The 23,208-nt window shown below is 50.2% G+C and overlaps 13 protein-coding genes across 13 annotated transcripts; 8 read left to right on the top strand and 5 right to left on the bottom strand.

Moving 5' to 3' along the window:
* Positions 1-335: 335 nt before the first annotated feature.
* Positions 336-2,857, top strand: MCYG_04031 (GTP-binding protein GUF1; the record flags this gene model as incomplete). Its single annotated transcript, XM_002846248.1, has 4 exons — positions 336-1,243; positions 1,345-2,528; positions 2,637-2,712; positions 2,824-2,857. The coding sequence occupies 4 exons, from the start codon at positions 336-338 to the stop codon at positions 2,855-2,857; spliced, it is 2,202 nt and encodes a 733-aa protein (XP_002846294.1).
* Positions 2,858-2,999: 142 nt separating this feature from the next.
* MCYG_04030 (conserved hypothetical protein) lies at positions 3,000-3,845 on the bottom strand (the record flags this gene model as incomplete). Its single annotated transcript, XM_002846247.1, has 1 exon — positions 3,000-3,845. One exon carries the CDS (start codon positions 3,843-3,845, stop codon positions 3,000-3,002), a length of 846 nt encoding a protein of 281 aa, XP_002846293.1.
* A 594-nt stretch (positions 3,846-4,439) lies between these two features.
* MCYG_04029 (conserved hypothetical protein) lies at positions 4,440-5,552 on the top strand (the record flags this gene model as incomplete). Its single annotated transcript, XM_002846246.1, has 1 exon — positions 4,440-5,552. One exon carries the CDS (start codon positions 4,440-4,442, stop codon positions 5,550-5,552), a length of 1,113 nt encoding a protein of 370 aa, XP_002846292.1.
* An 840-nt stretch (positions 5,553-6,392) lies between these two features.
* On the top strand, positions 6,393-7,089 carry MCYG_04028 (conserved hypothetical protein; the record flags this gene model as incomplete). The annotated part of the gene is made up of 4 exons (XM_002846245.1): positions 6,393-6,401; positions 6,515-6,590; positions 6,788-6,804; positions 6,871-7,089. The coding sequence occupies 4 exons, from the start codon at positions 6,393-6,395 to the stop codon at positions 7,087-7,089; spliced, it is 321 nt and encodes a 106-aa protein (XP_002846291.1).
* Positions 7,090-7,529: 440 nt separating this feature from the next.
* MCYG_04027 (FAD binding domain-containing protein) lies at positions 7,530-9,075 on the bottom strand (the record flags this gene model as incomplete). The annotated part of the gene is made up of 3 exons (XM_002846244.1): positions 7,530-7,671; positions 7,742-8,820; positions 8,878-9,075. 3 exons carry the CDS (start codon positions 9,073-9,075, stop codon positions 7,530-7,532), a joined length of 1,419 nt encoding a protein of 472 aa, XP_002846290.1.
* Positions 9,076-9,755: 680 nt separating this feature from the next.
* MCYG_04026 (uncharacterized protein) lies at positions 9,756-11,475 on the bottom strand (the record flags this gene model as incomplete). Its single annotated transcript, XM_002846243.1, has 2 exons — positions 9,756-11,365; positions 11,421-11,475. 2 exons carry the CDS (start codon positions 11,473-11,475, stop codon positions 9,756-9,758), a joined length of 1,665 nt encoding a protein of 554 aa, XP_002846289.1.
* Positions 11,476-12,010: 535 nt separating this feature from the next.
* On the top strand, positions 12,011-12,362 carry MCYG_04025 (RNA polymerase II transcription factor B subunit 5; the record flags this gene model as incomplete). Its single annotated transcript, XM_002846242.1, has 3 exons — positions 12,011-12,029; positions 12,094-12,251; positions 12,315-12,362. 3 exons carry the CDS (start codon positions 12,011-12,013, stop codon positions 12,360-12,362), a joined length of 225 nt encoding a protein of 74 aa, XP_002846288.1.
* Positions 12,363-12,924: 562 nt separating this feature from the next.
* MCYG_04024 (enoyl-CoA hydratase/isomerase family protein) lies at positions 12,925-13,910 on the top strand (the record flags this gene model as incomplete). The annotated part of the gene is made up of 3 exons (XM_002846241.1): positions 12,925-13,031; positions 13,109-13,731; positions 13,801-13,910. The coding sequence occupies 3 exons, from the start codon at positions 12,925-12,927 to the stop codon at positions 13,908-13,910; spliced, it is 840 nt and encodes a 279-aa protein (XP_002846287.1).
* Positions 13,911-14,081: 171 nt separating this feature from the next.
* On the bottom strand, positions 14,082-16,559 carry MCYG_04023 (isochorismatase family protein; the record flags this gene model as incomplete). The annotated part of the gene is made up of 1 exon (XM_002846240.1): positions 14,082-16,559. One exon carries the CDS (start codon positions 16,557-16,559, stop codon positions 14,082-14,084), a length of 2,478 nt encoding a protein of 825 aa, XP_002846286.1.
* Positions 16,560-17,870: 1,311 nt separating this feature from the next.
* Positions 17,871-19,347, top strand: MCYG_04022 (ketol-acid reductoisomerase; the record flags this gene model as incomplete). Its single annotated transcript, XM_002846239.1, has 5 exons — positions 17,871-18,078; positions 18,143-18,174; positions 18,241-18,519; positions 18,579-19,246; positions 19,320-19,347. 5 exons carry the CDS (start codon positions 17,871-17,873, stop codon positions 19,345-19,347), a joined length of 1,215 nt encoding a protein of 404 aa, XP_002846285.1.
* A 644-nt stretch (positions 19,348-19,991) lies between these two features.
* On the top strand, positions 19,992-21,250 carry MCYG_04021 (threo-3-hydroxyaspartate ammonia-lyase; the record flags this gene model as incomplete). Its single annotated transcript, XM_002846238.1, has 2 exons — positions 19,992-20,325; positions 20,418-21,250. 2 exons carry the CDS (start codon positions 19,992-19,994, stop codon positions 21,248-21,250), a joined length of 1,167 nt encoding a protein of 388 aa, XP_002846284.1.
* Positions 21,251-21,325: 75 nt separating this feature from the next.
* MCYG_04020 (conserved hypothetical protein) lies at positions 21,326-22,596 on the bottom strand (the record flags this gene model as incomplete). The annotated part of the gene is made up of 2 exons (XM_002846237.1): positions 21,326-22,468; positions 22,534-22,596. The coding sequence occupies 2 exons, from the start codon at positions 22,594-22,596 to the stop codon at positions 21,326-21,328; spliced, it is 1,206 nt and encodes a 401-aa protein (XP_002846283.1).
* A 242-nt stretch (positions 22,597-22,838) lies between these two features.
* MCYG_04019 (conserved hypothetical protein) lies at positions 22,839-23,205 on the top strand (the record flags this gene model as incomplete). Its single annotated transcript, XM_002846236.1, has 2 exons — positions 22,839-23,056; positions 23,118-23,205. The coding sequence occupies 2 exons, from the start codon at positions 22,839-22,841 to the stop codon at positions 23,203-23,205; spliced, it is 306 nt and encodes a 101-aa protein (XP_002846282.1).
* Between the last annotated feature and the right edge of the window lie 3 nt (positions 23,206-23,208).

Raw genomic sequence — 23,208 nt, 5'->3', positions numbered from 1 at the left:
TGTTGTTTTCTTCCTGTTGTGAAAATGAGGATGTTAAGTTATTCTGAAAAGGGTAACAAAGTCAACATCGTCATTTTACAAGAAGATTAACTACAACAACCCCAAGACCTTCAACGATCAAATATGGCGAAGAAGGACATAGAGCGTTGCTTCGTCATGACTTAGTGCTGGCTACTACTAGCATCTCAACTATATATCGAGGATTTTCCGGTGATTTGTTGCGGCCATGATTCTCTGACTCCCCATGGAAGCAGTCCAAAGACATCCAACCCCGTCGACAGACTCGCATCTGCGCCCTGATTTACTCCTTTACCACGGTATCATGTTGGCTCATCATGGTCATATACATGCCCGTGTGCTTGGGATCGTTCATCGGTAGCGGAAAATCTAACCTCCAGTGTCAAAAATCTGTATATAAATATTGCAAACTAGGAAGCAAGAATTTGAACATCAGACGACCAAAGAGAATCACCGGAACGCAGCGATATCCTTTCAATGCGGATAGGATTCCGATGCGAGGATGTCTGCAACCGGCCAGATGGCTGACCACAGCCACCCTGCGACGACCACTGCTCTCCTGCCCTCGACAGCTCCCAACCCGCTATAACCCGTTTCCGCGACCTTTCCACCATGCGCCAGTACTCCAGGCTCGACAGCCGAGCAAGCCTCTTTCGCTGGTGGAAGAGCGGATCGATGCCATTCCAATCGAACGGTACCGCAATTTCTGCATCGTGGCTCATGTAGACCACGGCAAAAGCACACTATCAGACAGACTTCTTGAGCTGACAGGCACCATCAAACCGGGAGAGAATAAACAGGTACTCGACAAGCTAGACGTCGAGCGGGAGAGGGGGATCACCGTCAAAGCTCAGACATGTACAATGCTCTATAATCACCGGGGGAAAGACTACTTGCTCCACCTCATCGACACGCCCGGGCACGTCGATTTTCGGACAGAGGTATCTCGTAGCTATGCCAGCTGCGGCGGAGCATTGCTACTCGTTGATGCGAGCCAGGGAGTCCAGGCGCAGACAGTTGCCAACTTTTATTTAGCCTTTGCCCAGGGCTTAACGTTGGTGCCCGTCATCAACAAGGTGGATCTTCCCTCAGCCGACCCCGAACGAGCACTGGAACAGATGAAGACCACATTCGAATTGGACGTCGACAAGGCCGTCAGAGTTTCTGCAAAGACGGGGCTGAATGTTCAGGAGCTGTTGCCAGCCATTATTGAGAGCATTCCTGCGTACGTGCCATTTGTACTATCAAAACGTACCTCCTTGCAAGATATTGTGGACTAACAAGAACATTTGGTAGGCCTATTGGCGACATCACAAAACCCCCCAGGCTGCTCCTAGTTGATTCCTGGTATTCCACCTACAAAGGAGTAATCATTCTGACCCGTGTCTTTGACGGAGAAGTCAAGGCAGGCGACCAGCTCGTCTCTTTTGCAACCGGCCTCAAGTACACGGTGGGCGAGGTCGGAATCATGTACCCGAGTCAAACACCACAGTCTGTCCTAAGGGCCGGTCAAGTAGGCTATATCTACTTCAATCCTGGCATGAAACGAAGCCAGGAGGCCAAGATTGGCGACACGTTCACAAAAGTCGGCTGCGAGAGTCTGGTCGAACCTCTCCCAGGATTTGAAGAGCCCAAGTCTATGGTATTTGTTGCCGCTTATCCAGTGGATTCAAACGACTTTCATCATCTCGAAGAAAGCATCAACCAGCTGTTGCTTAATGACAGGAGTGTCACCATGCAAAAAGAATCATCCGAAGCTCTTGGTGCAGGCTTCCGCCTGGGATTCCTCGGGACACTGCACTGCTCTGTCTTTGAAGACCGTCTTCGCCAGGAGCACGGTGCAAGCATCATACTCACGCCGCCAACAGTACCGTGCAAGGTGATTTGGAAGGACGGCAAGGAAACCATCTTCACTAATCCCAGCCGGTTCCCCGATGAGGACACCCTTCGTGTCAAGGTCGCCGAGCTACAAGAACCATACGTTCTAGCCACAATAACCTTTCCGGAAGAATATCTAGGTCGTGTAATGGAGCTCTGCGAGGCTAATCGCGGCGAGCAGGTCAGCATGGAGTTCTTCACTGCCACTCAGGTCATACTCAAGTATCAGTTGCCGCTCGCGCAGTTAGTCGATGACTTTTTTGGAAAGCTCAAGGGCTCGACCAAGGGCTATGCCAGCATAGACTACGAAGAATCCGAGTGGAGAAAAAGCAACGTTGTCAAGCTCCAGCTGCTCGTTAACAAGACTCCAGTCGACGCAGTCTCCCGTATAGTTCACTCGAGTCAGGCCAACAGGCTGGGCCGTCAGTGGGTGACCAAATTCAAGGAGCATGTCGAACGGCAGATGTTCGAAGTCATCATCCAGGCTGCTGTTGGGAGGAATGTCCTGGCCAGAGAGACCATCAAGCCGTATCGGAAAGACGTGCTGGCAAAGCTTCATGCCAGCGATATTACCCGACGGAAGAAGCTGCTGGAGAAACAGAAAGAAGGGAGGAAACGTCTGAAGGCCGTTGGTAATGTAGTTATCGACCATAAAGCATTCCAAGCCTTTCTTGCAAAATAGAGAGGATGTATTATTACTTTGTTTATGAAGCTATTCGTTTTGATACATGTAAGATTAGACTCGGCCATGGTAGCTATATTCCTTGCCCGCGTTCCCGTTAATAATGGAGGCTCCAAAGATCTTTTTGTCTGGGTGTAAGAATAATCTCTACCAATTCAGCCTGAAAAATATTACAGCTTCTCTAACTTTATCCAGAGCTTCTCTCTTCAAATCACCACTTAAGAACCCATTGCTTCCACATATAGTTGGATGGGTGTCTGGATTCCACGCCAGCTCTAGTGTGAGAGTATGGCTGCTTTATCAAGATGCAGCTACCATCCTTCGTGGAGCTAAAGCTGAAGGTTGCCTCCTCCATGCTTGGGACAGCATTGGGCCTTTGACTCCAGGTATCGCCAGTGTTTTACTTCGAGCCTGTCTCCTCCTACGTCGAATGGTTCTCAGGGATAGGGTCGTCATAGTGAAAGGTACTATAACGGCACCAGATAGCAGACTCTGCTTTGAGCTCCTCTGGGTATGTAGTCATCGTCTGCCCAAGGGCATCGTAAAACTCCTTGCGATACGGTCGCCACCCGTAATGTATCTTAGTATATTCCCAGTACTCGGGGTACCACCCTGCGAATTCCCAGTCGATTATCGCGACAATTTTTCCATTCTTGACTAGCACATTATTAGGACATATGTCTGCATGGCTATACTTGATAGCGTATGACCTGGAAGGGTCATGGACCTGTTTAACAGGCTCGTCCCAGAACTCAAGCGAAACACCGCGACGAACATAAAAGTGGAAGTCTGCAATATTATTAAAGGGACCAAAGTGACGGTCTCCGAGTCGATGATCATAGCCAGGCCCTAGACTCGTTGAGCCAATAGTCCCTTCTTTAGGCGGAATAAGGCCTCGTAGCTGTTGTATAAATGCCGTGAACTCCTGGACGATATTTAATCTCTGCTCCTCAGTTAGGTCTGGCCAGGCAGAGTCCAACGTCTGGCCATCAACCGCATCCATAACCAGGTGCTGCTTCTTTCCACACATATACACTTTGGTAACGCGAGGGGCTGGGATAGTAGTATATTTCTGAACAAATTGCATGGCTTCAAGCTCAGCCGGATAGCAGGCGAATTTGATGATTCGATTAAATGGGAGACGGTTGACTCTCGGTGACGATGTTTCTCCTCCATTTTGATCAAAAAGGGCGGCCAGTCGTAGCTGGATTCGAAGCCATACCGGTATCTTTGGGGATTCAAGCTTAACCCAGCAAATCTTTGCCATCGATTCTCATAACTTGAGTATAGCTATTGGGAACAGCCTTAAATCATTAATGTATAGCTTAGGTCCCTGCGACTTTGATCTATTTGACTATTATATGCGATCTAAGTAGTTACAGCTAAGCAATTATGTCTACCTTCACAAGCATCTACGCAAGGAACTAACTGTTAAACATTGCCCTGGTTGCTTTGACCCCTGCATTGGTAACATACAAGGCCTGGTTTGTCGACCAGGATACGGATGATATGATCTTTGATGTGGCTTCACTCCTTATACGATAAGCTTGTCTTTCTTCTCTTCCTATTGGCTTTCTTCTACCCCAGAGTCTTCTATGCGGAGTCCTCCATGGATGCTCCCATGGCTATCAGTTGACCGCTTGCATGGTTACGCCACGGCCATTGACTCTCCTGCCAGACGGCCGCAACAAGAATGTCTTGAACCAATCATGCAGATATTCACAACCTGGCTGATGGCGCATAGGAGCGTACTATAAGTACGCAGCTGTCCACTCAAGATCTTCCATGGAGCTGTACTCTGTAGCTGCAGTCTATCTCTCGCTCCGCCCCTTTTCAGGCCCGCAAACGAGAGAGTAATAAGATGTCGATACTAGGAGGCAAGCCTGTCGGGTTTCGCTGCTCGTATCCCTTCTCCAGCTTCTTCCGTCCACGGCAGTGTACGCAGCTGCGAAAGAGCTTCACCTCGGCCGCTGCACGGCAGCAGAGAGCAGCCAGGGATGGTGACAACGTGTGGGAGCTGAAACACAACGACCGGGACTACTGGGAGGGCTACCTGTCCACCCGCCCAACCTACAGCGAGGACTTCTACGAGCGCATCTACCGGTACCATGCCTCGCACGCTGGGCCGTCTTCGTCCTCGTTCTCAGTTGTGCACGACGTAGGCGCCGGGCCAGGCCAGGTTTCCGCCCAGCTGGCCCGCCGGTTCTCCCATGTCGTCGTGAGCGATACCAGCGAGAACCATCTCGACTATGCCCGCCACTCCCTTTCCTCCATGGACGGCATCCCAGCATCGCGATTCGCGTACTGCGTATCGACGGGCGAAGAGCTCAGCTCCAAGTTCCCGCCTTCGTCCGCCGATCTTATCGTCTGTCCGCTGATGTTCCCGCTGATGGACACCAAGGCCGGCCTGGAGAGCTTTCAAGCCCTGCTCAAACCAAACGGGACTCTCGCCATCTGGTTCTACAGCCGTGCCCATTTCGCGGAGCCAGAGTATGCGCGGGCCTGCCAGCCGTTGCTGGACCGGATCATCAACCACCACTATGCAGGAGAGATCCAGGGCAGCGGGCCGCAGCACTCCGCCAAGTGGAAGCCCGTGGCAGACGGGATAGCGAGCTGGCTGGACAATGTCCCGTTCGTGGAAGAAAACTGGCACTCCGTCGAGCGGTGGAAGTGGAACAAGAGCTGGACGGAGATGGGCTTCTTCACCCAGGCCGCATGCGACTTCAAGCTGGAACCGACGAGCAGCGTTGGGGCGAAGGACAAGGTCTTTGAGATCGAGGATAGAAATCTCTGGCGGAAGGACTGGGACGTATCCCAGCTCCGCAAGTTTGTAGGCCATCTCTTTCCTTTCGCACACATGGATGAGAAGCCGGTGGAACAGACATGGACGGATCTGACCCGAGAGATGGGCGGCGCCCAAGCCCGGAGAGCGTTCTCATGGCCGCTGGTTCTTATACTAGTATCGAAGAATTGATATAACCATACAGTGCAATGTCAGGTTAGCGATTGAGCGTAACAATATCTCTGTGATGCTTGGCCCACCGGCGTTTTCATCGTTGACGGATGGTGGATTTTCTAGCCTGCCATCAGTATCCACTGTCTGCTGCTTCGCTGCTATTACTTTGATAATGTAATGTTGATATTTGCCGCCACATACGAGGGTCGAAGTAGTTATAAAGTGGGAAGATTGATAACATCCCTTAATGACTAGCATATATCAATACAGGAAAACTTCTATACTTCATAGCCTGGATAGCCACTTCTTAATTCAACGGCGTGGAGTAAGTACACCTTCAGAGCCAACTTATCGAGAACCCTTGTTGATACATAGTTAACTAGTTATCGTGTCTAGCAACTGTCTCAACGGTGGTGCCTTGCAAACGGCGTCTACCGATTACTCTAGCAATAGAGCCCCTGGGTCAACTCAGGATCGAATGCTCTCTGAGAATCTTCAGCCTGCTTTGCGGCATAACTATATGCCTTGAGACATGCAGTGCGATGCGAGAACGCTGCGGCTCCCCCCTGGCTGATGGCCGCATCAATCACCAAATAGCGCGTTCTATTTCCTTGGTTACATTACACAAAACGACGTGGATCCTGCATACGAGCAGTGATACCATGAAGATACCCATGGGACAAAGGATTACCCCATCTGCGCCGGTTCACCAGGATGGCAGCGAGTGTCACTCTGCGGGCGGGACACTTCACCACCTTATCAGAGTGCTCTTGACGTCCATCTCATAAGCTTATGACTCTGGATTTCCCCCTGCAGCACTGGAATCATCATGTCGGCGGTCGCGGCACTCTACACAGAATGGCCACGGTGGGCAGTTGTTCTTCGTATACCGGCACTCACCTTCAGGTTTATTATCTATCCAATATTCCTGTCTCCTTTGTCCAAGATTCCACCTGCTCACCCCTTTGCTCCCCTTACAGGAGTCTGGGTCAAGTGGCATAGATAACGAGGCACTGATTTCGAAACTATTGCGGCCGCTTTTGAAAGAAATGGGCCGTATGTACGCCTTGGGCCAACTGAACTTGCTACCAACTGCAAAAAAGTGACCTTCACTCCTAATGAGGAACAGTTCAGAGAGCTTTCCAGCGAATACCATGATCACATAGATGAGATATCATATACATATATCGAACTATTCAACCACCTTACAACTTTAAGTCTTTTACTAATTGTATGTTATAATGTGAGAATAGGCCCTGCGGGAGACACCGTAGGTATGGCTATAGAACATACTCTTCTCCTATGACTTGATGAGTACTCATTCCCTACACTATAGGCATCATACTTAACTACTTATTCTACGACTTATCTCGACACCCTGCTGCTCAGGATGAGCTTCATCGAGAACTTGTTATCCATCCCGTTCTACTTTGATCAGAACCAAAACAGTTCTGGCCTGCCACCTCCAGGAGATCTACAGCGTCTACCATTTCTAAATGCAGTTATCCGCGAGAGTCTCAGGCTACGCAATAGCCCTCCTAGTATAGATCCTTGAGTGACACCATGCGTGTCTATCAGATATCGGCCCATACAAGAACATACCTACTGGGATTCGTGTTAGTACCTACACCCATCTACTACACCGCAGCAGCGAACTTTACGACGATTCCCTCGCCTAGAATCCCTATTGCTGCCGGCTTACAAGCAGCCAATCGACAGGGGACAAGCATAAGGCCCTATTCTCTTTTGGTGGTGGTAGCAGAATTTGTATTGGCCAGCATATTGCTACAGAATGTAAGTGAATTATCTAACTCTTTTATTTTGGTGGAGTTTGGTGGGAATAGAAATATTGGAGCTGGGATAGGAGCTTCATAGAGAGGATAGTTATAGAATACAAAGAAACTGAATCTTTATACCCCGACACTTCCATCTCCTCACCGATGTCCTCGTCTCTATTATATAGGACCAAGTATGATTCTCACTATGCATAAAACGTTAAGAATCTACCCGGCTAATGCCAAACCAGTGGCAGAAATAGTTGTCCGGATCTTCTCTGGCCTTGATCTCTCGTAGACGCGGAAGATGCGGGCCATATACCTCTGCAGGGTCCTCATCACCATGAGCAAAGTTTATATATCTATGTTTTAGAGTATTACCAGTCTGTGCTGCTGAGGATAAAAAGGGAGAGAAAGGGGAGAATGACATACGTAGCTCGAGATCCAAGTCCATCGGTGGACTGCAGGAGACGACGGAGACGTTGGCCTAGCGACAAGGCATCCGCCTCTAAGGCCTTGTCGGAGTACCAAGGAATCACAATGGCATTGACGCAGATCTCGTTTCGCCATGGAAACGCAGAGGAATCGCTGGGGAGAGACCGAGCCTTGTCGAGACAGTATGCCTCCAGCAGTACAATACTGCTTCCAGTGCCACTCATGGAGACCCAAGAAACATACTCGTCCCAGACCTTCATCCACGTTTCGGGCACAATCGTAGAGAGTCCGACGCCGTATGACGGCTTGTAGCCTCCGTTGGTACAGAAAGGCTCAGCGCCGTCGTTCCACCGAGGGTAGTGCATCACCTTCGTTGTGTCAGCTAGAGGGCCGATGTCGATGAGAGAGGCAAAGGCAGCCCGTCCTTCAGCTTCGGTGCCGTAGTACCAAGGGGTGGCAGCCACCATTGGCGTGTAGTCCGGGGCGCCAGAGGTCAAGAAGTAGAAGAAGACATTCATCCTCGGCGTCAAGGGGAGCGTGCTAACTGCCCTGACGACCGCCTCGACCTTGTCTGCTGCATAGACAAGGGAGCCCAGCCAGGCATACTGGCCAGAGGCCGCTACTGGGTACGCCTTCATCACCGCCGAAGTGACGATACCAAAATTGGGGGCTGCGCCACGCAGAGCCCAGAAGAGATCAGGGTCGCTCTCGGCAGTGACAGTCTTCAGGGTGCCTTTGCCAGAGACGGCCGTGAGGGATACGATATTGTCCACGCCGACTCCCTGAAGGCCCGTCAGGTAGCCATATCCGCCACCCAGGACAGCACCCAGGGCGCCGACACTGTTGCAGTTGCCTGTGAGCACGAGAGAACCCTTCTGCGAGGCGGCCTCCATCACATCAGAGATGACGGCACCGCCGCCAATGGTGGCCTCTGTGCCGTCGCCGTTGAAGGTGACAGCGTTCAGCCGTCTGAGGTTGATGACGACCCCATTGCGGTGCAGGTCAAAAGTGCTCGACCATCCGTGTCCTCCAGCCTGGGCTAGGAAAGGGATTCCATGGGACATACAATATTGAACCTTTTATACAGCATGAGCTCCGGGGAAAATGAAGAGAAGCAGGGGCAGCGGGCATACGGTGATGGCCACATCCTCCTCAGTGTCCGGGGTGACAACCACCCCGGGCGTGGGAGCGTTGTACTCACTCCACCGCGTATTATATAGCCTCTCGTCTACATCAGTCGAAGCTGTGATCGAAGCTGAGCTCGACAGCCTGAGTCTAAGTTCGTCCCTCAGCGGCCCAAGGGATAAGGCGGCAGGACTAGAAGAAGCCATGGGTGCTGGCTCAAGCAAGAATATTCAAAGATGACATTCTTGCTATCGTCCAGATGCGCGAGAGGAGCACTGCTTTATATCCCTTTGCAAGACGGCTGATGATCCTTCAGCCATAGCCAGTCTCCTATCCAATCGCCGGAGGCCATGTCTGGCTCACGAAGGATCATGGCGATGTCTGTGATACCAGCCAGAGGATGCTCGCCTACGAGACTCTCTATATGGCCGCCTCAAAGCAGTGGCTGGTTCTTTGTTTTCGTCATCGAACTTTCGTGATGGCACGGAGTTATGGTAGTTTCGTCTTGGTACTTTGGCTTGAGAACGGCAGCTTGGGCGCGGCAGTTTTAAGCATCATCGAATGGTGTTGTAGGTGCCAGCCCCAAGGCCGAAGATTAAGTGGCACTTTAATGGAGCCCACTCAGGCTTATCTGGCGTCAAGAGGCCAGGTACACCACGTATTAAACCTAGCTATTACTTACTCTTGTATGGCTATTAAAGAGGCATGCTAGGTACACGTCTGCATACATATGTCCTGCTTCTTCTACTATCGTTGGCTCAGACACTCTCTATTTTTCTTCTCTATTATTTGATATAAGCTGCATAGTCACATACTGAATGAGTGCAATATCTGGCCAAACGTGATAGCCACTATAAATCCACGCTGCCAGCCACCTTGTCTTCCTTTAGTCCAAGCTTAAAAAACCCCCATCCGTCATCTCCTTGATTTGGTCTTGAATTAGACTGAAGGGGGTCATGTACGCAGTATCAAACCGGCCTGACTGCTTATTTACCGCGAATAGTAACCCAACTAAGTCTCCGCGCACATTGATGACGAAAGACCCACTATCACCTTCGGCTGCAACATCAGCGTCTTCAGAGATGAGCTCGATCTCTTCAGTAGTGTACCCAGAAGCCCATGTCACTGCCTTCATGGAACTAACGGTTGCAGAGGTTAATGTAGTTCGGCCAGACTTGACAACCCAGTCCCCTTCCTTCACAAAATCAAGCTGCTTTACTTTGGCATCAGGGTGTGAGTTGTATCTAGGGCCAGTCATTGGTAATTTAAAGGACTTGTCTTGGTTGATGGAAGGAGGTTTATTGTACGAAAATGTTTCTGGGCTCTCCACTAGTGCCCAGTCTAGCCTGTGGTTATTGCGAACCTGATATCCTGATGCGAGTAGAACTTTTCCAATCCCTGGGCCTGACATAAGTCGCGATATCATATTTCGCTGGTGCTGAAGATCTTGGGCTTCAGGTTCAAGCTGGCATAGTTCATCCAACCGATCCATGGCAGCTTTTGCGTCAAGGGCTGCTGGATACTCAATAGTTAGACGTCCACGTTGATCACTCCAATGGACCCCATGTGAATCGGTATGGACTGTGGCACTAGGGTCGTCACTCCTAACAACATGGTAGCAGGTAAGGGCGCACTTTATTTGTCGTTTTTCCTGGGGAAGATTGAGTGTCAACCAGCCCCCTAGGGTTCCAGCCTCGGTAGCCCGCCCCTTGACACCGATTGAACTCCCATTCACCGGGTTTTCGGGAAGCAGTTCTGGTTCATGACGCATAGCTCTCCGTATGAACCCTGGATTCGCAAGAACGACTCTTCCTGGAATAAACTCCAGGTACACCTGGATCTCCACGGCATTTAGAATCTCAAGAAGCCGGTCTTCGGCCGCTGCAAAATCGTACACTGAGAGGGGGTGGCAGAAGACGATGACCGTGGGTTTTCGCGGTGCACCGAAGTCATGCCGGGAGCGCCGCATGTGGAAGGAGATGGATGACCAGACATTGGTCATTGAAGTAGAGACTTCTTCCACGATCCGGTCCTTGACCTGTTCAAGAGGTTCGATGATAGACGGATCATTGGGCAGAGCACTCGAAATGTCCTGATACATCTCATCAACGTTAGAAACTAGGACTTGGATAGACGATAACAGTCGGTTGGGAAGGTTCTCTTTGACTTTGGCCAGCACGTCATTCGCAGCATCGTACCATGCTTTTCTCGGTCTTCTGTCCCACGTAGAGATCGATATAACATCCTTAGTTTCATAAGCCTCCTCCTTCGGCTGGAGGCGACTTAGCCTCTCTCCGGCAAACGAGATCCCATGGGCGGCAAAGATATCAGAAATATGCGGTAAGATGTGTCTGTCATAAGGGCCCTTTAACTCGGGGCTAACTTGTAACTCTCTTGAAAGCCAAGTAATTGGAATTTGTCCATTGGCAGCGATGCAAAACTTGTCCTTGCTAGCCATCCAACGCTCTATCGTGGTGGGAGAACTGGCTGAAGACACTGGATACTTGTTAATCCAAAATAGAAGATATCAGTGCAGTGCTCTGTCACTTACCGCTTCCATAGCCTGAATCTTCTGACCCGTCAGGTCTCCGCGTTATGCCGACCATATTCCTAGAACAGGTCAGGTTGTATCTGTAAGCGACTGGTACTTTTTGAACATGCGAAAAATATGCCAACAGCTCGTCACGGTGGAATATAAGAAGGTTTAAGGGTGAGGAAAATATCTGAGATCTACTCAGCAGGTATTAAATGCTAGTCAGTAGTAAAGGATTGTAAAGAAAAAAGCTGACATCCGAATGTGGGAGAGCTTTGCTCTTTATATATGAGTGTTGCCAGAAAGTTGTGTTGCTCTGGCTCGACACAACAATAGAAGACCATGGTAGTGTCCATGGTGACAGACATCGAACTGCGGTATAACTGCTGTATCTTACCAAACTTCACCGTCAACTGAAGAATAAGAAACCGAACAAAAAGTCGATGACGTTAAACTCGCTGCGGCTCTCGCGTTTGTTGCTTACTAAGTCGGTTTCCCCTGTAGCCGCGCTTCTCCCAGATTATTTTCTGCCTAGTACTATCTGAACACTTTTTCTCTGGTACTAATGAATATAAGGGAGCGCAAGGAGAAGTAAGGAAGAATCAAAAATGCCCCGGGCTGTCAAAGGTGTGTTGATGGATGCTGGCTAGAGTGGAGTAGGAGGCTGTTGCTAACAGTTAATATTCTGCAGGCGTGTTGATTGAGTGCGACCCGTCTGTCAAGGCGATCATACTTAAATACGACAAGCTCCAGAATAATGAGTATATCGTTGAGGACTTGGAAGGCGATGACCGATACCTAGTCATCAAGGAAAGCCAGCTTGCCAGCCTTAAGATTCGGCTGGCAAAGGTATGCATTTCGTTGCTACAGCGGCTGCGGGCGTACAGGACGTGGGGCTAACAATGGATGTAGGAACTTGACGGGAAACTCATGCAGCCTGAGGAATCCGAGTCAGAGTAGTTGTCCTGCGATCCGACGAACAATAAGCCTGAAGATTCTGCTTGGACCTGTGTTGGCTAGTTATTATCTTAGAAACCGTCTGCTGGCTGGCTTCAGCGTTGACCGACGGATATGGTAGCTCATCGAACAGAACAAAAATGCCCACGACATCTCTATCTCATGAATTCTACAGTGTCTGTGTGGTTTGTATGCAAGGCATTTCTTTTGACATCGATTCACACAGCCAGCGGGGGAGAAAAAGCTGTTGCATCTAGGTAACGGGATAACGATGAACTGATAAATCAATAGCCAGGTAACTCACTACTCAACTCCTGCATCCAGTATTTACTCCCATATTTCATCCTATCGGGTTAAGTTAATTAAATGTTGATGCTCCAGCAAATTTTGAGCCGAGGTCCAAAGGCGCTTCTCTCCACACGCTTCAATCTCGCGCCGCTTCACATGGCCAAAGGGTTGAAAATGATATATATTTATATGGAGCTGGGTCTATTATAGAGAATTAAACCTACTACATTCCGTTGAAGGGCCAGTCCTTGCTATAACTACAACTGACCGTGTCGACATGGCGTCCAGTTACTCCCCGAAACACTTCCTCGTCACCTTTCCAGCCGAATATGTCGCCCACGTCGAAATCAACCGAGCAGACAAGCTCAACTCGTTTTTCGAAGCGTACGACTGTGGTTTGTCCCTGAGTGCTTGACGATGGTGCCATATTTTTTGCCTAACTAACCCTTGCTGGTGAACAGGATGTGGCTAGAGCTCCGTGATATATTCAGCCAACTCTCCCACGACCCCAACGTCCGCGCGGTTATCCTCTCGGGTGCTGGTTCCCGCGCATTCACTGCCGGGCTGGACGTCAAGGCTGCATCGAAGGGTCTTCTCGGCCCAAAGCCAGATGCTGACGCTGCTAGACATGCTGCCGTCTTCCGCCGTCACATCGCGTCCTTCCAGGACTGCATCACAGCTGTAGAAAAATGTGAAAAACCCGTCATTGCCGCGATGCACGGGATTAATTTCGGGCTTGGAATTGACCTTTCGGTTGCCACTGATATTCGATACTGCTCAGCTGACACGAAATTCTGCGTCAAGGAGGTCGATATCGGACTCGCTGCAGATATTGGCACGCTCTCGAGGCTGCCCAAGGCAGTAGGAAGCTATAGCTGGGTCAAGGACGTTTGTCTGACGGCCAGGATTTTTGGGGCCAAAGAGGCGAAGGAGGTCGGCTATGTCAGTGCCGTGTTTGATAACAAGGATATTATGATTGAGAAGGCGTTGGCTGCTGCAAAGCTGATTGCCTCCAAGAGTCCGGTTGCGGTGCAAGGCACCAAGGAATTGTTGAACTGGTCAATTGACCATTCTATCCAGGACGGTACGTTGTTACTCTCATGATCCTTTTCTTTATAGTCAATGCCATTCTGTAAACTAATTACGCTCGTAGGTTTGAGATACACTGGTGTGTGGAATAGTGCTGCTCTCCAGACAGGGGATATATCAGCGGCACTTCTATCAGGCCTAGAGAAACGTACCCCTACCTTTGAGAAGCTATGATTGTAAACAGTTACTACTGCCTAATCGCACCCTGGCATTTTAATCTGTATATATATAATAGAATGGATTAAGCCGTATAAGTTATGCATATCCCGGCGTTCAATCTAAATGCCGCAACAAAGGCCTCACTATAACACATAAGTAATACACACTGGTGAAGTAACCTAAGATCTACCTGGCGGCCGTTGCCATCTCATCCATGACCTGCTTCACGCAAACCCGTTTCCGGACTCTTGTATAGTACCCCGTTAGGAGTGGGAATTTATCCTCTACCATTTTATTACCATCTTTTGATTCTATAATGTCCTTGAGTAGAGGCCAAAAGGCGCAGTCATCCACCCCGAAGAGTTTTCCATTTATATAAAACTTCCCGTGAATTAAGGAGTTGAAGAGGGATAGTTTCACGACGGCCTGCTCAAGATTGTCGCCAGCGGCTGAAACCCATGTGCGGTGGAGTTCATCGGCTGCGTCGAGCCTTTCTTGCAAGCTCAAGCCATCCACTTTGGATTCGGGGTCAGGAGCCGTGTCCGGGAGGCGACTATGAGCAATTTCAGCAATGTGCAGAAGTATTTCTACATCCCCCATGACAATAGTCGAGCCGTCCGAGTCTACTAGAGTAGGGGGCTGCCTTTTCCGTGCTAGACGGACTTTAGTGTCAGATATAAGTTTGGGTGGGAGATCATGCACACTGCCTATCTCGTATCGAATTCCATTCTCGGTCAGTGCTAAGCGTACCCCCAAATCTGTTGTTGGGTCGGAAGCCCCGGGTATCAGTTTTGCGGTGGAAGTAGTAACGAAATTGACGACATCAAACCCACGCCCGTAGTTTTCGCCCCAATCAAAATCTGATTGATGGTTCTCCTGGCCAAATGCACGGATCATTCGTTCGGTTTCGGATGCCTCTCCATGCACAATCTTCCCGGCATTCCGTTTCTCCTTTGACAGTGCGCCCTGGCCCCAGATGGTGTCGGTCTTGGGGTTTATAAAAGTTCCAATGTGCCTGAAGGTAAGAGAGATCCGTTCCCCATTAAAAGCGCGTTCGTCTCTAGTCTTTTCTTTTTCCTGCCTCTTGTCTGGCCGTATACCATGAAGCCATTCCATGTTCGATTTCTCCCCAAGAATAAAAAGCGAGTTATGCGGCATGGGGACACGCTGCGTTTGTCTTGCGTTCTCACCTAGTGTGCCTGTTGACCCTTTTGTGTCCGCCTTGGTCCGTAAAGTCATTGACCTCAGTGCTCCAAGGCTGACATTACAGATACTAGATCCCCTGACAATGTCGAGTGTCTTGTCAGAATGCTCAGAGATGCGATCTTCTCCGTCCCGATATAGTTGTATAAGGACATGATTTAAAGGGTGGCCCAGCTGCTTCTCAACAACGGCCCTTATTTCATTGACAGTGGCGCTGAATGGAGACAGCGGTGGAGATTCGTCTGCTGGGTGTCTATATATTGGTATCGACCCATCAGATGCCACGGCTCCCTGGACAGACACCAATCTCGGAACTTGCCCCGACATGTGGTACATCTTCTGCCAGTTGACCTCATCACGTAGGCGTTGGAAGGAGTCAGCAGGAACGGGGAGATCGTAAAGTATCTGCGAGTCCCCGCTTGCAATGTTGTCTCCTGGGCCACAAACGACGGGTTGAGACAACTTTTGTTTTCGAGACGACGGCTGCTGTTCGACATAATCTTTCTGTTCGGGGCGGCCAAGGGGTTGCTGGCTAGTCCGAAGGAAATCTTGCGACTGGTCAGCACCTCCTTCCTTGGGCTGGCCATCGGCATTCGTTTGCTTTGGCAAGGAGAGGCCAACCGTACCTATTTCCTTCTCGATCCCGGTAACTAACGAGGGGGCTGGCTGTGTCTGTACCGGCGAAGCGGCGGCAAAGTCTTGATCGTCCATCAGTTCGCGACTCGTTATGCCATTTGCACCCATTATATCAGCCATGCGTCGCATTGCCTCTCTATGTCGCAGTGAGCTTCGATATCCCAAGCAGTCTTCGATCAGGGTCACAGCGAGGCCGTGGCGGACAGCATCGAACACGGTAGCGTACACGGAGACGTTGGAAAGGGAGCCGCAGACGAAAACTTCGGTGATGAACCTGGATCGAAGGGAGAGAAGCAGGCCATGGGCCTGAAAAGCAGAGTATTCTGATTTGACAAGCACTGTGTCCTCATTTGGATCTATGGCGGTGAGGATGGGCGCAGGGAAGTGGAATCCAGACGAGTTGGGTAGACAGCATCGCCGGCCGGCACAAACTTTGTCAGAGGCAGAGAGGAAGGCTTCCAGATCATTTGAGAGTAAAGACTGCTGCGGAGGCTCTGCTGGTTGTTTTTTGGTCGATTTTCGTGAAGCCGACGTGGTGGTGGTACTATTACCCGCGGGTGGTCCGTCTTCGAGCACGACGACATCTCCGCCCAATGCTTCATTGACTACGGGGCGACGCTCTTCAAACACGCTCTGTACCCAAATCACCTCTCCCGACCCGCGGAAAAGACGAGCCAAGTCGGGGATGAGCGATAGAAAATCCGCAGTATTGGGGACAAACAGATTTCCATGCTGTCTGACAAAGTCATTCTGCAGGTCAAGGACAAGTAGAGCCCTCTGAGTGGCGATGTGGGGGGCGGAAGAGAGTAGTTTCGAAGTCAGCATCACTCTCTCCTTCCTCTCACTCTCTTGATTATTCTCTTTGTGTCCTTTTTTTTTTTTGTGTTATCAGCCCCTCTCTCCCTGTTCAGTGTTGGCTTGACGAAGAGCGAGGATATGACAGGGATGAAAAGCCGGTGCTGAGGATGTGGGGGAGAGGGCACAGCCCGTATCCATGATGATGAAATATGCCTGCTTGCTGATCTTTTATAGTTTCGCCGTATACACCACACCAAGAGAGTTCGAGAGGCTTCACCCCACTAGATATCTAAGGCTCCTCCCGCTGTTTGTTGGTGGGCATGAAGAGTTTCTTTTTCCCCCTCTACCTCCCTCTCTCTGACTGGGTGAGGCAACTCTGTGGTTATGTTGGGTATGAAACTAACTCTTATGCTGCAGCGATTTTAGAGTTAGATTTAGAGTTTAGTGTGTCCGGGAGCCTCCCGCGGTCACGGGATCTGCATCGACTCGAGCGCTTCCTGTGCATGTTCTCTGCAGCGACAGCCACCAAAGAGTCTGGCCACGGAGGGCTCTATAACATATCTTACTATATCTGGTATGCTGGATCTGGTTCTGTAGGCTGTACGAAACACGGGGTGTAGAGGAGTTGTCTACACTTGCAGTCTTGTGTGATGTGGCATATGGGCCTACTGCGTCCTCGACATGTCTTCCCTAGTCTATACTGCGTATAGCAATGTTAGTGGGCTTGCTTGCATACTTGTCCAAAATTGTGTGCACTCACTTTCACCATGGCAGTCGCTCTGCTCTCGGCCTCTCTGCAGCTGTTTGCCTTGGTCAGTTAGCTACTCAGCGAGAAGCGAGCAGGACAAGGAGACGGGCACCCTGCATATCAACATTAGTACTATATGAAGGGCTCTATACACATATTAGGGTCATGCTAGTAGCAAGTATTGACCTGCGTCTGCTTCTGCTTCTGCTTTTGCCTCGTTCTGTCTCGTTGCTTTTTTCCCTCTTTCTATGTTTCCTTTTCTTCCTTTGGAGCGAAAACTCTAATAAGGAGTATTGGTAATCAAGACGGTCATTCGGAGAATTATTAATCCCTGTCACCGATATCGGACACGTTAGACTTAAAAGAGCTTAGTGTCATGGCCCAAGCTCCTTCCATCCCTGGCCAAAAAAAAGCCACAGAAGGAAAGAGAGGAAAAAAAGGCCGAGGTTTTCTCTTTCCTCTTTTGACTCATTTCCTTTTTTTAGTTGTTTTTATATCTTTTTTAATTCCAAAGTCTCCATCCAACATCCAAGTTACTTCATTACTACAACAATCTCCATTCTTTCTCTTTATACAGCTAAGCAAATATAATGGCTGCACGACCTTTGGCCAGGGCTGTCGCCCGTCATGTATCCCAGTCGGCCTCTGCCGTCTCTCGGAGGTCCTTCATCACGGCTGTAAGCTCTCGACCGACCCTGGTCGCCGCCAGCAGAGCTGCCATTGCGTCCCCTGTCGTGCAGCAGCAGACTCGAGGAGTAAAGACCATCGACTTTGCTGGCACCAAGGAGACCGTCTACGGTGAGTGGTTGTTGTCTGGTTCTTTTGGATGGAGTGGGGGATTATATGCTAACGAAGGCGGTAGAGCGCGAGGACTGGCCACGCGAGAAGCTCCTGGTGAGTCAACAAGCCGCTATGTGATGACATATCGATCGATTGAGTTTGACTGAAACTTGGCTGTAGGAATACTTCAAGGACGATACGCTGGCCCTCATCGGGTACGGCTCGCAGGGGCATGGCCAGGGTCTTAACCTGCGTGACAATGGCCTCAATGTCATCGTCGGTGTACGAAAGGACGGTACGTCGTGGAAGGAAGCCGTTCAGGATGGCTGGATTCCCGGCAAGAACCTGTTTGACGTCACCGAGGCCATCAAGAAAGGGACCATTGTCATGAACCTGCTCAGTGATGCAGCCCAGAGCGAGACCTGGCCTACCATCAAGCCTCTCCTGACCAAGGGAAAGGTATGTCTTTTCTCTCCTGCGCGTCTGGTCATAGAAAGAGAGGTTTACTGACTGGCTAGACCCTCTACTTCTCCCACGGCTTTTCCCCCGTCTTTAAGGACCTGACCAAGGTCGACGTACCCAAGGACATCGATGTCATCCTGGTGGCACCCAAGGGCTCTGGACGAACAGTTCGCTCTCTCTTCCGTGAGGGCCGAGGCATTAACTCCTCCGTCGCCGTCTTTCAGGATGTGACTGGCAAGGCTGAGGAGAAGGCCGTGGCTCTTGGTGTCGCTGTCGGCAGTGGCTATCTCTACAAGACCACCTTTGAGAAGGAGGTTTACTCTGACCTCTACGGCGAGCGTGGCTGCTTGATGGGTGGCATTCACGGTATGTTCCTCGCCCAGTACGAGGTTCTCCGCGAGCGCGGCCACAGCCCCAGCGAAGCCTTCAACGAGACCGTCGAGGAGGCCACCCAGAGTCTGTACCCCCTCATCGGTGCCAATGGAATGGACTGGATGTACGCTGCCTGCTCCACCACCGCCCGTCGTGGCGCCATCGACTGGAGCAGCAAATTCAAAGACACCCTCAAGCCTGTCTTCAACGAACTGTATGATAGTGTAAAGGACGGCAAGGAGACCAAGCGCTCCTTGGAATATAACTCGCAGAAGGATTACCGTGAGAGGTACGAGAAGGAGATGCAGGAGATCCGTGACCTCGAGATCTGGAAAGCCGGAAAGGCCGTCAGGTAAGCCTACTTCGACTTAGCACTTCTATTCTTATTATAATTTTCCTACGCCGCCTGCTAACTGCCTAACTAGGTCTCTCCGGCCCGAGAACCAGAAATGAACGATTGGAATGTAATCAATGCTCGGATACCAGGACGCTTCTCTCTTTGATGTAACTCATTCACCCTGAAATGTCAACCCGCCCTACCCCATTTTGTACCATCGTGTTCTGTTATCTACAAAAAATGGCTCGATAGTTTTGAGTTCTTGCAGCTATCTTGGCGACTTCTTGAGAAATGTAATTTAATTGCCATCGTTCTTCAAATCACGCAGGTTTTGATCACAACTTGTCCTTCCTAGGAAAAGCAACGCTCTCACGGCGGAACTCAATGTAAAAGCATGGAGTAGGCAATCGATGTCTCGAAATAGAGGGAAAGAGAAGAGAGACAAAGCAAGGCGGTGTTCACTCTTGAAAACGAGTCACCCCACTATGCTAAAATAGTATGCAATCTTGTCTTCTAGAGTCAAGGGTAAATATTCACTTTGTAGTCAACTCTCCACCCCGTACATAGTACATACTTTGTAGTATAGCCATATATGCGGCTCTTGGCTTAACTTTGCAGTAACATCACGTGACAAGAGCCTCCGCTCTGCAGAAATCTATTTATAAACATAATCCGTCGTAGTAGAATATAAAAAACAAGTGCAAAGCCGAGGATAGGTGCGAACGGTGAGTAGAGAGCAAAAGGACATAAATCTACAACCATGACCGACAAGCAGCACTGGCTCCCGATTACGCGGGAAAACATCCAAACGGCCCATTCTCTGGTCAAGCCGTACATCTACGAAACCCCGGTTCTCACCTCCAAGACCCTCAACTCGCTCGCTTCGACCCCGCAGACGGCGGATGCCTTGAGAGGGACTCCGTTCGAGGGCCAACAGGCTGCTCATCCAAAGATTAACTTCTTCTTCAAATGCGAGAACTTCCAGCGTATCGGTGCATTTAAGGTGCGTGGGGCATTTCATTCCATTCTACGCGTGATCCAGATCAAGGGTGAGGAGGAGGTGAGGAAGCGTGGTGTCATCACACATAGCTCTGGTTTGTCCTCCTTTCCTCATTTCACGCTCTCTTCCTATATGCTCTATCTCACGCTGATTGGGGTATCTATATGGCTAACGGTTTGCTTATAGGAAATCATGCACAGGCTGTTGCCCTCGCTGCATCGGCTCTCTCCATCCCCGCTTATATCATCATGCCGTCTATATCTATCCCGTCCAAAATTGAAGCCACTAAGGGGTATGGTGGGAAAGTTGTTTTCTCCGGCTCCACGAGCGACGAGCGGGAAGAAGTCATGCGTAAGGTCCAAGAGGAAACTGGAGCTATCTTGATCCATCCCTATGATCACCCTGATACCATTCTCGGCCAGGGAACCGCTGGTCTCGAACTAGAGGCCCAGGTAAACAAGCTAGTCTCTGAAGACCCTAGACTTAGTGTACGTAAGAGCCGGGATGGGAAAGGATACGGTTTGGATGCAGTCATCACCCCTCTGGGAGGAGGTGGACTGAATTCTGGAACTGCCTCATTTTTCTCTGAGCCACGGGAGGGTGGAAAGAAGATTCACGTCTTTGGTGCTGAGCCGTCTTTCCAGGGCGCAGATGATGCCCGTCGTGGTCTCAAAGCTGGTGAAAGAATCCCGATCGTCAAGTCACTTACTATCGCTGACGGGCTGAGGACTCCCCTTGGTGAGATCGCTTTCGGTATTCTCTCCGATCCCACCAAGTCCCGTGGCGTGTTCAGCGTGACAGAAGAGCAGATCAAGAGCGCGATGAGGCTAGTCGTCGAGAGGATGAAGATAGTCATCGAGCCCAGTGCGGCTGTTCCCCTAGCTGTCTGCCTCTTTGACGAAGAGTTCAGACGCATTGTTGAGCGGGAAGGCGGCGACGATGGTTGGAATGTTGGAGTCATTTTCTCCGGAGGAAACACGACCATAGAAGCCGTGTCTCAGCTTTTCACTATATCTTGATTGATAGGTATCTACACACACACACACACACACACACACACATATATATATATATAGACCATACAAAGACCATATTCACTGTTTTAATGTAACACCCCGTCTATGAACGAAATACGTAAACCGCCCTCCCCCTTCTAACTTCTGTATCGAAGGTGAGATCCAAGATGGCCAGTCCTCTTTACCCCAGGGATCAATCCACGCCGAAATTCTCCCCTGCGCAACCACATATCGGCGTTGGCGTCCTTGACGCATGGCTTCCCTAATCGAGTCTCGCGAGAACTGACGCACTCGGTCGCGGTGAACAACCAGACGCACCGTAGAATACGATCTCCATGGGTGTGGTAAATGGTGCATGAAGGACATGACCTTTGGACGTGCATATAGCAACTCGATCGGAACTCCAAACCCGCCAGGCTGAGGTTTCCACAGGTCACCCCTGAGCCTGCCGGTGACAGTGTAGATGACAGGGCAGGCAAACCTATGCTGAAGCTGGCGCAGACACCTAACAATGCCTCGAGCTGAGTGTACTATCTGACGAAGAGGTGGCGGTTCAGCCCATAGAAACTTTGGCACCTCTGTCGGAAGGCTGTCAATAAAGGCTTGACGTTTGTCCTGGCGGTAGAAGGAGGAGGTGCTGTCTAGCATTATAGAATGGAGTCGCTTATGGGCAGAACGATGTTTCGTTGCATCGAGGAGGTATGACTCTAGTGACCGCAGGGTTGCCAGTACGGATTCTGAAGAGGTAGGCTTGAAGACATGGACATGTTGCAGGCAGCCTTCTACCATCTGTCGCAGTCCAGTATCATCCCCTCTCTGCCGCTTATGCGAAGACAGCCCAGCAGTGTGTTGGTTATGCTTGTGAATCTTCTCGCGGACGTAATTTAGGGCTATATCGCGTAGCCGTGCTGCGTTAAAGCGGTTGTCAGAGTCCAGAAATATGACGGCCCCGTCTTGACCGCCGAGGTGGACGCCGTTGAACGAGGTCGGCAGTATGCCAACAGCAGTGATATAATAGAGCAGTGAGGTCTTCCCACAGCCTGAACCGTATCTCGAGCCTGTAATCTCAATCACCTTGTGGCGATCAGGGACTCCAGGACGAGGAGCCGGCGGTCGATGGAAGATGCGCAGCATGTCATCAAGCACCTTGACACCAACGGGAGATGTCTGGATATGGCCCCGAGGGTCTAAGGCGCATCTACGCTTGACATCATATAGAATCTATGTCTATAGTTAGCTGATGTCAGGCTGCATTTGTAGATTTGGAGTGATATCTCTCTGCTCACGTTGTCAAGGCTGTCCCCTCTTGTCTCTTCGTAGAGCCGTTTGCCTAACGCTTTTGTAGCCATTTACAATATCTCATAGCCACGGAGGGCATAGATAGGGGTCCCTTTTGTGAATGCTGTGATAGACAGATATGTATTATTATCCACCAATCTCCAGGTCTCTGTTAGTTATAATAATGTTGTTGGCTCGCTTGGCTCAACTTAAGTGTTTCTTTCTTATTTCAACGTCCACCATAAACTTCTTCATCCTTACAGCGTCCAACTAGCTGCAAGACTGAGAATTAACACTAGCTATTGCGCCCTCAATGGCTCCTCTGATTGAATCGTGGCCTGCTACGGAGCTCCCGCAACGCCTTCAGATCCATCATGTTGGATACAAACCCAAGGCTCGCAAAGGCGGCCGTCTCGATCTCACTCAGTGTCCGCTTTACGAGCTAACGCAATATTCGTGCAATCCCCCCGAAGCAGGGCCACCGGAGCCTGGTGTGGTTAGGTGTACTACTTTTACAAGACTCTTCCGGAGGTATTCTATTGATCTGCTACTCTTTTGTTCACCAGTCTGTTGGCTGATGATGATATTATAGATGCGCCAACGGAGTTACTGCTGAGACTACGGCGTGGGAAGGGCAGAATTCGCTGTCCACTGGAGAATCGGCATCAACAAGACCATAGAAG

Source organism: Microsporum canis, genomic scaffold (genome assembly GCF_000151145.1).
Source record: "Microsporum canis CBS 113480 supercont1.4 genomic scaffold, whole genome shotgun sequence".
Classification (NCBI taxonomy): domain Eukaryota; kingdom Fungi; phylum Ascomycota; class Eurotiomycetes; order Onygenales; family Arthrodermataceae; genus Microsporum; species Microsporum canis.
This window is presented reverse-complemented; position numbering and strand designations above follow the sequence as displayed.